The sequence below is a fragment of the Pungitius pungitius genome, chromosome 4 (assembly GCF_949316345.1).
Source record: "Pungitius pungitius chromosome 4, fPunPun2.1, whole genome shotgun sequence".
Lineage (NCBI taxonomy): Eukaryota > Metazoa > Chordata > Actinopteri > Perciformes > Gasterosteidae > Pungitius > Pungitius pungitius.
In genome coordinates, this window is record NC_084903.1 from 15,854,584 (window position 1) to 15,869,643 (window position 15,060).

The 15,060-nt window shown below is 40.1% G+C and overlaps 2 protein-coding genes across 3 annotated transcripts; both read left to right on the plus strand.

The window, feature by feature from the left end:
• The first annotated feature begins 3,427 nt into the window (after window positions 1–3,427).
• On the plus strand, window positions 3,428–8,912 carry srgn (serglycin). 2 transcript variants are annotated; one of them, XM_062561789.1, is made up of 4 exons: window positions 3,428–3,640; window positions 5,219–5,360; window positions 7,746–7,987; window positions 8,085–8,912. In XM_062561789.1, exons 1-4 carry the CDS (start codon window positions 3,586–3,588, stop codon window positions 8,189–8,191), a joined length of 546 nt encoding a protein of 181 aa, XP_062417773.1. In that variant the 5' UTR covers window positions 3,428–3,585; the 3' UTR covers window positions 8,192–8,912. The 2 variants fall into 2 exon arrangements, with proteins under 2 accessions (XP_062417773.1, XP_037309926.2); XM_037454029.2 differs by having other exon boundaries at window positions 3,434–3,640; window positions 7,746–7,975.
• A 478-nt stretch (window positions 8,913–9,390) lies between these two features.
• On the plus strand, window positions 9,391–14,813 carry vps26a (VPS26, retromer complex component A). The gene is made up of 9 exons (XM_037484748.2): window positions 9,391–9,502; window positions 10,948–11,097; window positions 11,569–11,644; window positions 12,034–12,190; window positions 12,721–12,885; window positions 13,004–13,110; window positions 13,260–13,361; window positions 13,525–13,634; window positions 13,970–14,813. Exons 1-9 carry the CDS (start codon window positions 9,500–9,502, stop codon window positions 14,081–14,083), a joined length of 984 nt encoding a protein of 327 aa, XP_037340645.1. The 5' UTR covers window positions 9,391–9,499; the 3' UTR covers window positions 14,084–14,813.
• The last annotated feature ends 247 nt before the right edge of the window (window positions 14,814–15,060 follow it).

The window sequence follows — 15,060 nt, forward strand, 5'->3', positions numbered from 1 at the left end:
CTACCTGATCCTGTTTATGATCCCAATACCCTTTCTGATGCTTGTCAAAACGTGTTGTGAAATACCTGCTGAAAGGTAAGTGCTGTGAATGATTTTCCACTAGGCGGGGAAATTACACCCCTATGCAGAATAAGCATTCACACAGCACAAAAAATACATTCATATTCACATTGACATCGATACAAAAAGTTGATATCTTGGTCTCTGGCAGGTTACCTTCTTAGGTAACTTTTATAACAACAATATGTTGAAACTAATCTGCAGTAGATTCATATACATTTTCTTCCCAGTTCCCACTAAAAACACAAGTTGCAAAGCCATTGGCTCCGTGCCACTTGTACAGCTTATTTTTTCTTTCACTACTGACCTATGATTTGACCTGTGCTACACATTCACCCTGGTGTCTATTCAGTCCAGATGAGTCTCGTGTTTTTTATTGTCATTTCTCTCCCGAGAAATGACCCTGCCGTGTTTGCATATATGTGGAGAAACAAAGTGCAGTTTCTACCGCTATAAGACATCAGACTTGAATCCCACAAAATGCGACCACGGTCTGGTCACTGAAGTCTCTTAATGTACTGCAGTGACTCACTGGCTGCTGCACGGAAACACAAACAGGTGTCCAACACGAGAGGCAGTGTGGTGTTTTTCACTACTTAAATTTGGTAGAGGAGTAACAAGAGGAGGATCTTGTGTTAGTGCGCACATGTGACTCACAAATATGTCACAGTGTACCTGTGTGCGTGTGTGTGTGTGTGTGTGTGTGTTACTGTCAGCATTCTGCCAAATATTTGTTGAGTTCTTATACATCAGAGATGGTCCTGTGGGTGGAATTCTGCTTACATCTCATTGACTGTGGTTGTGGTCTACTCACTCCTCTTCTTCGCCCTCTTTCGATTTCCTCATCAGGCCTTTTTGTTGTCTGTTTCAGACAAGGAGAAAAAAATACCCGTATTGCGCGAGAGAACTGTTTGTTTCAGTTGACACATTGATACGATGGTGCAGGAAGTGGTAACATCATTTGCTATAATTTTCCTTCAGGAAATGACACACTAGGCTGCCAAGCCCCGTCTCCACGCACAAACACACACAAAGTACAAACCTTTAAACCATAAACTTATGTTTACGATCTTTGGATGGGTTTCTTTTGTTTTTGTCTGACCTCTTCTCCTATGTGTGTGTGTGTGTGTGCTTTTGCATGCAGGGTGAGAAGCTCCTTCTCGTTCCACACAACCAACACAAGGAAAGAAATGTGTACCAAGAAGAAAAACCGGGTTGTGTAGCATCCCTACAACCAGTGAGAATCATTGAGGGTGAGGATCAGTGAGATTAAACTGTTAATTTGACATTTAGAACCAGATGTAGTAGCCCAGTTCCTCCCATTCACTGTCACTGTAAACGTGGTGGTCAATACCGTCCAAAAAGGGGATTTCTGAGTGTCCTAACCCAAGGTTACCTGCTGTTATCTGTGAAGCTCACTACATTTTCTTAGTATCCTAATATCTAACCATCTTTGCTACTTCCTTAAAATCGCATGTGCTCATCACATGGTTGCAAGATGTGTTCAAACTTCTTTTTTTTGTTTACGTCGTCCTCTTCCAGTTCCAACCAGTTGCACCCTGAGTTTAACCTCTGAATCACCACTGAGTTGATCTGATAAATACGGTACGTCTGCCTGAGGCACCGGGACACACCAGGTGTTCCACAAATGTCTCAACTTGTGTTTACCAGCACGGTCCGATGTCACAGGAAGAGTGACACGCAGATGAACACAACACCTGAAAAGTGGCGGAAGAAGCATCTTTATCTTACTTAAAGTGGAAATACAGTATATAAATACTACAATAAATACTACATTAAAGATTTTATTTGAGTAAAAGTGCAGTACAAAGTATTTTCAGAAACATGTACTTAAGGTATTGAAACTCAAGCTACATATTTTGCTCATGGTTGCTTATTATTTGTACACTATTGGAATTTATAGCATTTTAAGAGTAAGCAACATCTTAATGTGGTCATGGGGGGGCTTTAACTGATTTATACACTATTTGGGAAGTTTAATCTACGAGATATAAAACATTTTAATAGCTGAGCTTTAAAATAGTTTTTACAGAAAGAGAAACTAGAAGGTGGCAAATAAATGCAGAAGAGTAAAAAGTACATTTCTTTACAAATATACGGAAGAAGAAAAAGCAAATACCATAAACCATTAATTACAGCGGGTGAAATGAGTATTTCACCATAAATTTGTTTCGACCAGCTGCTGCAATTAGCAGGTACTGTTGCCTCAAAGAAAACGGTAAGTAAGCAAGACAATGATCCCAAAACACACAGCCAAGGAAACTCTCGACTGGTTTCAAAGAAAGGAAGTAAAGCTGCTAGAATGGCCCAGCAAATCACCTGACTTAAAGCCGATTGAAAATCTATGGAAAGGACTGAAGATCAAGATTCATAGAAGAGGCCCACAGAACCTTCAAGATTTGAAGACTGTGGAAGAATGGGCCATAATCACACCAGAGCAATGCATGCGACTAGTTTCTCCAGACAGGAGGCGTCTTGAAGCTGTCATTACCAACAAAGGCTTTTGTACAAAGTATTGAAGAAATATCAGTAAGCCTGTTCAATACTTTTTTCCCTGTGTCATTTCACATGATTTTCACATAACTTTATTTCTGAACTTCTTTGTTTTGGTTTCTTTGGATGTATTACTTGGGTTGTTACCAACCCAAGTAATACATCCCATCTGGTGAAAATTCCATGTAAATAGCTTCCTTGGAAATATATTTACTGAGGAAAAATGGTGACGTGTTCAATACTTATTTAACCCACTCTCAGTCCATGCTTCAGTTGATTCAATCAGGCAACCAACAGACACGACCTATTCTGCAAGACATGTGGAGACTAAAATACAGACAGAATATAGACTAAAATATTAAAATACACAATGGAAAAACAGGACCAGACACAAGAAAGTGTGCAATAGTGTAAAATATGTCCCACTCAGGCAAACATTTAGCAAGAAAGTTACCAAGACACTTGTGCTAACTGTCTACAGGTTACATCAGGTAACATGATGTTGCTTTTTGCATGAACTGAAGAGAGCTCTACAAGAAGAAATTCAAAAAAATCGAACTGCAATCTTCTTCTTCTTTTTTTTTAGAGCAGAAGTTTCCGTCTTATCTCTCCACAAAACGACTCCGCCACTAATTGAGACAAATTGTCGCTTCCTCTTAATCGGAATTGTTATCAGTTACGCAAATTAAATCTTCTGGTATTTCCGAAGTGTGCAATTTTGCAAACTGCGACCTGATATCTGATATTTGGGGCCGCCAGTGCGAAAGTTTCCACTGAGGACGTTCAGCCTCTTGTTCTGCTCAGGATCCCTCCAGGAAGCCGTGACGCGGTGGAAGGGCTGAGCTCCTTCAGGGGGAGTTTGTCTCTCCGAGCGCACAGTTCACACTTGGTCCTCACCGCGCGCGCACTAGCAGCTCCCATTGTTTTTTTGGGGAGGGAAGGAACGCCTTTGCATTTCCTCTCTGTTGTTGTTGTTGTTGTTGTTGTTCAAGGAAAAAGCCCGAGCTGAGGATGAAACTGATCCTGTTCTTCGTAGTCTCCTGCCTCGCCTTTCAAAAAGGAAACGGTAAGTCGACATCGTTGTCCTACACTGCGTTGTGACGTTTCTTCTTCTTCTTCTTCTCGGCATAGACCTTATGTTGACAGGCAGTAGACGTCCTGACATCCTGACAGCGTTGGTGCTTTTACGCAATGTGCCCACTATTGCGGAGCAGTGAGCGATCCAATCGGGGGTCTGAAGCCCCTCGGGGGGCGTCTATTGACGCGTAAAGTTGGGAACATCTCCGCTGGTCGACTCACTGTGACGGAGTTACCGTACACGCAATGACTCATATGACAACTGCGGGGTTTTCACCCTCCCAGCCCCCTGCCAAGCGGGTGGAATACGCAGAAAAAGACGACTTTGATGACTCAAACGTGTTTGTTTCATATAATGTGGACGATGAGGAAGAGATTTAAATATTTTGAGGTTGACGAGGAGGACAAAAGAGGGGGAGTTCATACTACAGAAAGAAGAGTTTCTTTTTCCGAGGGATGTTTCTGTCTTGTAGGTGTTCATGGGCTTTTTGAACTCTCATCAACACGACACAAGTGTCGCTTTTGAAATGGAAAGGGAAAAACCATGGGTAAACCCTGTGATTTAAAAATAGAAATCCTTTGATGTTATTTAAGTATTTAGTCACTCTGTGGATGTTTACTTTCCATATTTTGTGTAAACCACTAATGATGATGTTGGGGTTTAATCTTAAAGTTCAAGAAAACTTGACTTGTTGCTTTGGCTTCTTGGATTTGTGCTAATTACCATTGGGCTAAATAATCATTTTAGTTTAAGGGCTCAAAATAAAATGATGGAAATTATCTTTATTCTTATTAATTTATCTTTTATTATCTATCATTTTATTGTCAAATAACCATCATCTTCCGATTACCATTCAGTTCATAGGCCTACTATTGCCTTTAATTGAGTAATCTTTTACCGTCCAAGTTTCAAACTACTTGTCACATATCCATCTAAAAACACATTTCCAATAAAATTACATTGATGTCAGATATTACAGCCTATATGATGGATGGTGGAGTTGGATTGCCCTTGTAGAATGATTTTTATCTGTATCATTTATAAATTATCGCTGCCAAAAGCCCTATAGTGTGTGAAAAATAGGAAACCAATATTGTTACTGGATTACTGGTGAATACTCATCATCGATCATCAAACAGTTAAGGTGCTACAATGAGCTGATCAGCAAGGAAACATCTGTCAGCTTTTTCTAATTTCTTTACTGAACAGATTGGGGTAAAAAGCTGATGATTTCAGCATCAGATAATGTTCTTGATTAACTTGCTGCGATGTGTTGAGAAAAAAAGCTGTGTGCTCTAACTTCCTTTTCTTACACATTGCTAAAAAAAATAAACCACGCTGAACCACATTTGGCCAACCGTCACTTTACTCAATTGCAAAATAATGGTGCAATCTCCCCAAACACATCAAACATGGAACTGGTAAACCCTACTTGTCACGCAGCACTGATCCAAATGAGCAACCAGATGTTTCCCAACAAGAGCCCTTAGATCAAACTGAATTGTTGCATTAAATTGTTGCATATTGCATAAAAGCACAACTTGAACATCAATACCCTCTCTCTAGGTGCACCTAGGAATGCAGTGTATAAGTTTGTGAAATGTAACCCTGAGGGCAGCCAGGCCAACTGTGTGACCCAAAAAAGTCCACCAATGCCATGGAGTCCAGACCTACCCACCAAACTGCCTGCTTCAACTGGACAGTATATGTAAGTATTCAGGTAGTGTGTGTGTGTGTGTGTTGCTTTGAGGAATGCAAGTGTATTTTAGCATTGGACTCTTATTCTTCTGGAAAAAACTACCAACCAACACTTGGATAACATAGTATGATGTTGTCAAAAGTATTGGTTAACATAATATCAACAACTCAACCATCTCTGTGTGTATGCATGTCTTTTGCTTGGGTTTGATAAATAATAATAATATAGATTTAATTTATAACCCACTCTTCGTCAACACATATCATGTGCATGTCCATTTATGCATTCATGAGTGAGAACTCTATGAATGAATGAAGGAATGAGACAGGGAGCCAGTGCAGTGAGTGTCAAATGGGTGAAAACAATATGCAGGGATAAAGAGAGGCATGGAGGTTAGATCTGCAGTAAGAAAGACTGTAAGAGTTCATGGTCTACTTGGAATTGTCAGAGTAGCAGGAGTAGTATAGAAGTAGGAGTATACATGATTTAAAGTAGTAGGTGGACAGCTTTGTTTCACTTCCATTTACTCTGGAAAAAAGGAGACATGAAATAGAATAAAAAGATAATTCTATAACAGATCCTCTTAAGTTATCAACTGAGTATTTTAAAGAATGATTTTTTTTTGTTTTATACGCGCCATGAAGTGGAAAATAAAGTTTAAGTTAAGTTAAAGGTGAAATATGCCAAAAACTAGAAATCCATACAAACATACTGTGCGTTTTAATGTGTGTGTGAGATAACGTGGGCTCAGTCTTGGTCGCTGCCCTCCGTTTCCTCTTTCAGGGTTCCTCTTGCCTCTGATCCACATCGATCAGATAATGACCAAATGTTTTGAAAATAGAGAACTTTTCACAAACTTAAACCACAAATTCTATTTTATTCCAGCTGAAATCACACAGTGTGTTTTGAATTGATTGAATCAGTTGTCATGCTGCTTCACATCACATTTTCTTAAACATAGTTTCTGTATCAGATATTTTCCAAAGATGCACTTAAAAGCACATTTTGGATGTTACTCGGCTGAGCTAATACGTTTAACTAGTTATGAAGGAATTACCCATTAGATATGTTCACAGTTGTTTTGTATGTTCGTATAAACAATTCTATAATACATTTGGGATGGGATTTAAAAGGGGAAAAAAAGTGTCAACGACGGAGTGAATTATAATGGATAGCTTCAAAAACCTGGATTATTCTTTGGGGTATTTTGTGTTGTTAGTCTGGGTTTTATCTGGCCTCCGACATCAGTTTACACCAGGTCAGTTTACGCCAGGCCCTCAGCAGAAGCAGCAGAAGCAGCAGCAGAAGCAGCAGCAGAAGCAGCAGCAGAAGCAGCAGCCCTCCCTTTTGCAGCTCGCCTTCAACAGGAAGTCAGAGGGAAGTGCTGAGAGGAAGTGTGCTGTGACGTGTGGTGGGCTGCTGCTTCTGGTCCATTGTTGTTAATCTGTATAGGTCGACACAAGTCTGATACTAATGATACTAATACTAATACTGATACTAATGTGTGAAAAGTAAGAGATCATATGTAAACGGCACTTAATCTGAAAAGTGTCTTTGCTTTACTTTGACTGGTTTATTTCAAGATCTTGCTGTTCCAAAAAGGAACAAAACCATTTTTGCTTTTTCAAGCTTTCCTTTTTTATTTAAAATCATCAGCATTAGCAGATAAGGTGAGGTAAAGAGTTGGTTCTTAATGTGTTTTTACATTTAATACTGAAAACTATTTAAAGACCCTACACACAGGGGTTTTTATCTTATTTTGGGTAATTCTGTTTTTTCTTGTTGAAGTTAGTCAAGAGTTCAGAGTAAAGTACATTTAGTTGATCTAGTGTCTGATCCTTAAAGATGTTACTGCATTGATCCTTTTTCATATGGAGCCTTACTCTTTAATTGACAGAAAACCAACCTTTCTCATGAGCAAGCAATAGTGCGATGGCGTCAAAGAAAAGCCTGAACATGAGGACATCAAACTTCATGTAGGCCAAAGTTCATGCAGAGCGAGACCGTTGTCATTCAAGCCCAGTTTCTGCACGCCTCTGGCCTCCAGGTGGAGTCTAACCCGTCAAAATAAGTAAAAACAATAGGCTTAGCCACTGTTTTGACACCTCTACCTGTATCCTATAATCGCTCAAAAGCAGACCAAAAGCGTAAAACATAACAAATGCCTAAATCCTTTTTTAAAGACAACTTCAACATGAACAAAACATTTGTCTCAAAACATGTTTGCTTGGGATCTTTTAAGCTTTTAGCATTTGGTTTATTCATTTTCTTACTTTGTTTTTGTTTGATATACAGTGAAAATATAATGGATGATGAGTCTACATGAACAAAAGTGTTAATGACGGATATGATGAAGTAGGACAGGCAGTTTTCAATAAATGACACTATTTCCAGGGAGGCTGAGCCTGAGGAGGATGAGAATCCACTGTGGGAGGGAGAAGTGGATTTTGTGATGGATGAGGACGTAAAGCCCAACGGAAGTGAAGACGGCGAGTTACCTGTCAAGGCTGGGGAGGGTTCTGGAGGATTTGAAGGCTCTGCAGACGGACTCGTGGAAGACTGGGCAACGGGTGAGACCGGCTCCGGAGAGTCCTGGGCAGAGAAAGATGGGAAACAATACAAAGGTGACTTTTTTGGTGGGGAAACAATTTAAACTGCAAGGATTCCTAGTTTTCAAGGTACTCCTTCTTCTCCGTCATGTAGTCTGATCTGTCCTTGTTTTTCCTCTTGTAGTTGGGGGTATGACAGGCATGAGGCGGTTGCTCCCAAGCAAGTCTGTGATTGCTGAGGCAAAACCAGCGGAGCATGAGATGAGAGAAGACCACCTTCTGCAGCTGTAGAACTTGTGCACCCACCAGCTCTAAGAACCACACACAAGCCTAGCATCTGTTTTTATTTCACATTGTTTATTCAAATGGTAAATTGTAAACCTAGTTTTGCAACACCACCTGGTGGTCTAAAAACACAGTTGCCCAGAGATTGACAAATGCCTAATATATTTTATATTCTCAGTGTTATTTGAGGGGCAGAAATAATAACTGTAAACAATCAAAAGTATCTGCCAAAGTTAAAGAACAATCTGCATAAACAAGAAACTTGCATACTTTTTCAACCTGTACTTGCGCTTTCTTGGGGAAACTTTGTGTAAGTTGCAGTGTGCTTTTTTTGTTGTCAAATTTATAATAATTGTAATACCAGTGCAATAAAATGGCACATTCGTCCATGCACTGCTCATGCTGTGCTGCTTAACAGCTGTGGTTTGGATTATGTTCCTTTTATAACACAAAAAACAAACATTTGTTGATGTTATTAGATCCCTTTGTCTCAAATATTGTGAAAATGTATACATACAAAGGAGTATCATGCAACATATTTGGGGAATTTTGAAAAATATGTCATTCAAAAGAGAATTTTGCAAACCCCTCAGGAATAAATTTGTGTAATCTTAATCACTGTGATCTGATTCATATTGAAATGATATATTGTGTACATGCATGCATTTCAACATGCTGAGCATTGACTTTTTTGTATTTGAAACAAAATAAAGGATTTATAACAACAGTATCAAATGTTTTTACATGACTTCATCAAAACAGTTCAGATATCTTCTCTCCAACTGTCTAATAAACTAATACCACAGTCAGTCAGGTATTTTGGGTAGTTTTGGGGTCATGATTTAATTTTATACCCATGAATGAGACATTTTCTTTTTTCATTTATTTATTTAATATATCCTAAAAACGTATTTATAAATATTTGTATACAAATAATACAATTATTCACCAATAACAAACATTATATGTTATTTTATTATTGATGAATATAACATGAATATGGGAAAAGACATTGAGCTTATAACGTAAACTTGACAACAATAGGTACTGTCTAAGTTCCTAAGTTAGTTGATAATTGAAAGGACCCAAACGTGTTTGTGTTAGAAAAAGAAAAAAAAACTATACCAATTATTCGTCAAATATTGATTAATCTTAGTCGCTATTTTCAAGTGCAACCCCCGCCCCCCCCCCCCCCCCCCCTACCCATAACACCTCACATGACGGGTCACATGACGCCAAGCCTCGACACCACCTCCTGCTTCACAGAGCGAGGCTAGCTGTTAGCTTCAACTACCGGACTGACAGGCGGCCGAGATGGTGAGTGTAAAACAAACGCCAGCAGTTCGGCCCGTACGAAAATGAACCGGATTATTAAGTCGTGAAACAACAACACTTACTCAGACCTCCAAACCCCGCTTGACATCAATTAACTCGATATTTATAAGCGGACCGGGAAGCTAGCTGGGCCGGTTGAATTAGCATCAGACCGAGGCCGTCGTCGCTTTGGCTAGCGGCAGTTAGCTCGCGGCCCAGACGCTCCGCTTATTCATGAAAGCAACTAACGTTGAGTAGAAGTGTTGGTTAGCAGCTTAAATATGTTTCGAGGTCGTTTATTTGTGTGTTAGTGAAGCTTCCAGCGGGCCTGAGGTAAATGTTAATGTTGTCTAACGTTGCTGGCTGGCTGGTCCAGTGTGAAGTCTCCCCGGTGTGACAGAGTCATATTAAACTGCAGCTCTGACATGACATAAATGTTTTAATGTTTGAATCAACGGTTAGTTTGAAAAGTGCTGATCGCTTGTGGGTTCAATTAACTTATTTTAAGACCATTGCTAGTTGTCGCCCACTAACCGGGATGCACTGTTGCTGTTTCAACAATGCATTTCCTCTTGTGTACCTCATTTTGTTGATTTAGGATTTGTTTCTGCTATCTATGCATCCTTAATTAAGGGGATGCAATGGACTAGAAGCATCTCACACACACACACTCGTCTCCAGACAGTGACTGGTTTCCCCTGACATTTTGATGAATGGGCTGATTCCTCCAGATTTGCTGCATGCTGAAGCATGTTTTCGTGACTCTGCCAGCTCAGAGGAAAGTAATGTGACTGTGCAGCCTGTGAGAAGTGATTGAGTTAGTGTGGCAATAGCAGATGGGGAGTAGCAGTGCGGGATTAGTGACCACTTCAGACTGATCGTCCGTTGTATTTACATGCACATATACAGATATTAACTTTGGGGTGTGATTGTGATTATTGCTGCATGGTGTTGTCTGTTATTAGAGTCGATAGAGATGCGTGTTATAAACATCCAACACCATTGTCTCGGTCTGTCTAGTTTTAAAGTGCCCGCAAACTCCAAATTTATCCTATCAAAAGCATCCATAATGTCAGATGGAAACATGACATTTTCAGTCTCTTCAGATCAAAATCTATCACGTTGTTGATAGATTTTCATCGACTTGTTCTGAATTCGCTTTTCCTTTGTTGTTTTTGTCAAGTAGTCAGTTGTTCTTTTGACCCGCCTCATTGAAAGAAAGATTAACTTTGAAGATTAAAAAACAAGAAGTTGTTAACAGTAGTTCTGTATAAATTGCGCACTTGATCCTGTTCAGGTTAATATAGCAAGAATCCTTTGTTCATAATAAGTCCTTTTTTGAAGTCTCAGTCAACATATAATTCTGACAATCACGAGTTAGTCAACTTTTAATAAGTTGACCTGCATTTCTTAAACTGTGTATTACACTGTTGTCTATGCTTTTTCAGAGTTTCCTAGGAGGTCTGTTTGGGCCGGTATGTGAGATAGACGTACTGCTGAATGATGCAGAGAACAGAAAGACAGCAGAGTTGAAGACGGAAGACGGGAAAGTGGAGAAACACTACCTGTTCTATGACGGAGAGTCTGTGTCTGGCAAGGTATACTGAGTATACATCGTTCATACGGTACCAGTTAAAAGTTTGGACACACTTTCTCATTCAGTTGAATAACAACAGAATTACATTAGAATTCAGAGCAAATGATGGTATTAATCTGCTGTTTTAGTGTTCTTCTAGACCATACCACAGTCTATTCTGGGATCCTCTCTTTAACTGAGCCCAGTGGGAAATCAAGTTTCTTTTAATGTGTAAGATTTTCTCTCACTTGAAGTGAAGCATCTATTTTCAGGAGCTACATATGTATCAGCTGATTCATTAGCTTAATATCGTAGCGTCCAATGTATCTGTAATAACAAGGGAAAGCTCATCTCAGGGAGAAAAGTTGTGTTCTATAAAAACTAAACATCCTAGTTTTTCTCTACTTGTTAAATTGGTTGTGTCAGACTGTTATTGTGACAACATACTTTTCGTGTACATGATACTTGAGCTACTTTCACGTGTTCCTCCCAGGTGAATCTAAATGTGAAGCAGGGAGGAAAGCGACTAGAGCATCAGGGCATCCGCATCGAGTTTGTTGGACAGATAGGTGAGCATACCGTGTGTGGAGTCTAACCAGAGTACCCAACTCTTTTGTTTGATTGGTTTTAACTTAAGCTATTTCTAAATTGCCTCATGCAAGTGATGCCAGGACATATTTCAAATGCTAATTACATGCATTGCCCTATAGCTGGACTAAAGTACTTGTCAGCGTGTTGGCATGCTGGCTTTTTCATGTGGCTAAAAGGTTTAGCAGAGCATGTGGTCGTCATGTGCCGCCTAGTCGAGCTAAACCCTCCTCCAACTGTGTTGGGTGATGACAGCTGTGTGTTTTGAGCATAAAATCTAAAGTAACCTCATGTATAACTCTTCCTGTAGTGCGTCTATACTGTCCTTAATTATATCCAATCACTCTAAATCCACTGCGCTGTATTTCAGAGTTGTTCTCTGATAAGAGCAACACCCATGAATTTGTGGACTTGGTGAAAGAGTTGGCTCTGCCTGGAGAACTCACTCAGAACAGGAGCTACGACTTTGAGTTCATGCAGGTGGAGAAACCCTATGAGTCCTACACTGGAGCCAATGTCCGGCTACGGTACGTTTATTACACAGTTTGACTTGAGGCAGGTTCTTTAATCAGATCAATCAAAAGGGATGTATTCATGAAACCCATGTGATGTTGGGCCTGGAACTTTAGCATCTAGTAGCCACGGTCAATATAATGGCAGCAAATAGTCTGCCTGAGAGCTTTTGTCTTTTTCCTCTGGTGCTGTTACACCACTGTAAGGGCAACATTTTGGGAAGTACCCAACAGGGATCAATACATGTATTGATAATGGTAACGGCAGTGCTGAAATCATCACTGTAAAACTACGTATCTCATTTTTAGTTGCTGCCCTTTTATTGTTAACAATATCTCTCAGCAATTCCCCAACTTCTACAACAGTACATGAAATAATAATAATAATGAAATGCACTGAGTAAAAACATAATGTATAAGTTTGTTGGTGGTTTTTCTTACTCCTGTAAATATACATTAGAGAATTAGGTTTGGGTGAAGACATGATCTGCATAATTGAAGCCAAACTCTTAAGGCTTGTGTTTATGAGTGTGTTCTTCCCACAGGTATTTCCTCAGGGTCACAATAGTTCGTCGTCTGTCTGACTTGGTCAAGGAATATGAGCTTATTATCCACCAGTTAGCTACCTACCCGGACGTCAACAACTCAATCAAGATGGAGGTCGGCATAGAAGACTGTCTGCACATTGAGTTTGAATACAATAAATCCAAGTAAGACCAATTTCCTGGTGAAGCCCTTTTATAGCCTTCTTCTTTTGCAAGCCACACAACCAAATAAGGTCAACTCATGTCGGTTTAAACAGCTTCCCATGATGTGTCTCTTTGGTAGATACCACCTCAAGGACGTGATTGTTGGGAAGATCTACTTCCTGCTGGTCAGGATCAAGATTCAACACATGGAGCTGCAGCTCATCAAGAAGGAGATAACAGGCATAGGTGAGAGGCCACTTGTAAACTGAAGCGCATATCCGAATCACTTGAGTCGAGTTTGGTTTGCTTGAGCCCAGACGAGAACAGAAATGTCCGTCAGCTCTGCTCCACTTTCCCTATACTATCGCTTGTGTGATTTTTGTCCTCTGTTTTAGGTCCAAGTACCACCACAGAGACCGAGACGGTGGCAAAGTATGAAATCATGGATGGAGCTCCGGTTAAAGGAGAATCCATTCCCATCAGACTCTTCCTGGCAGGTAAATTGTTTTGTTTTTCTTAATCTTTTTCTCCTTCGTCTTTTCCCGCAGTTACAAAGATATAAGAGATGGTCAACTGCAAGTCGCATCATATTATGGAGTCAGTTTCCCTCTTGTTCAATCATTTTAAAAGCAGTTTTTCACATCTTCTGTGTTTTTACAGGATACGACCTGACAACCACCATGAGGGATGTCAACAAGAAGTTCTCTGTACGCTACTTCCTTAATCTGGTGCTGGTAGATGAAGAGGACAGGAGATACTTTAAACAACAGGTGACACACTCAAATGCAAATCAATAGTATTCTAAATCCGTGAGATGAAACATGTCACACAGAAACACATAAAGAAAATAGTATTATATAAAGTTGTGTCTTGTCTCATAGTTATTATTGTATCATGGGTGTCTTTGTGCTTTATTACAAATCTCTGGCTATTTCCAACAAACGCAAATAAGACCACAACATTGATCTATACAATGCCGATTTGAATACTTCCTGGCTATCTTTTGACACACTTCACACTTTTGTTAGACACAATGACCTTTGATGAGAAAACACTGAATATTGACAGTTTCACTAGATTTTTTTTTTCCTCCCTCTGTGTTCAGGAGATTGTTTTGTGGAGAAAAGCTCCAGAGAAGATCAGGAAAAGAAACTTCCAGCGCTACGAGTCGCCTGAGCCCCGAACCCAGCCAGTTACCTCCGAGCAGCCAGAGATGTGATTGCAATGTTATGAACTGAAGATAAACCAAGAAACACACCAACTCTTCACTGCTGAACAGCCAGAGGTGGCAGGGCTGCTCCACCCATCTCCCTGGACTGAGAAATATACACATAACATACATACAGACGTGGCCATCACCACTCCACAGCTTCAGATGAGAGGACCCCCTTCACACCCCCGCCCCCCCCAACAAATCCACCCTAGGAACACTGAAGAAGCCTGTCTGATCCTTGGGTCCTGGATTGAAAACACACACACACACACATAAATGAAGCCATACAGTCTCAGTTTGCTGAAAGGAGAAAAAAATTAAAAAACTGGAGCAAAGATGGAAAAGAAGGGGTGGCTACACTTCCACTTCTTTTGTTTGCAGTCTTTGGACAGCCCTCATTCTGGACTTTGTCACAAAATGTGAAAAATCTGGACGGGATGGCCAGGGATTTAAAGTAGTCGAGACACGTGGAGATCAGCATGAACACAAGAGGCTAAGATATGAGGCAACACGCAACTCTTGAGTTAATGCTACGCTGAGCTGCTGTCTTCTCCCTCCTCCACCAGGCTGGCAAATCGGGAGTTTCATAGTGAAGTGTTTTGTGACGGCCTGCAGGCTGCTTCTTCCATGCACGTGTCTGTTCGGTGCAACAAATGTCCATCTTAACATAAACCTATTCTTCTATTCCATTATTCAATGTGGCTGTTTTGTGAAAATGAAAAAGATTCCAAACGTTTCCATGTTTTTGGTGTCTGTTCCCATTTCATTCCAATCAAGCAACATTTGAGTCCATTACTCGGCCTGTAAAATGTCCACCATAGTAATCGCAGCGCCTTAGGTTACGTCTACAAATGCTCACGTTTAAAAGCTCGACCAGAGAAACAATTTATTAAAGATCTAAACCTATTCTTTGTCAGTTTACAAATAGTTTACTAATCGTTGTTCTGAAACATCAAACATCCAAATCGGCTGCTTGTCCAATA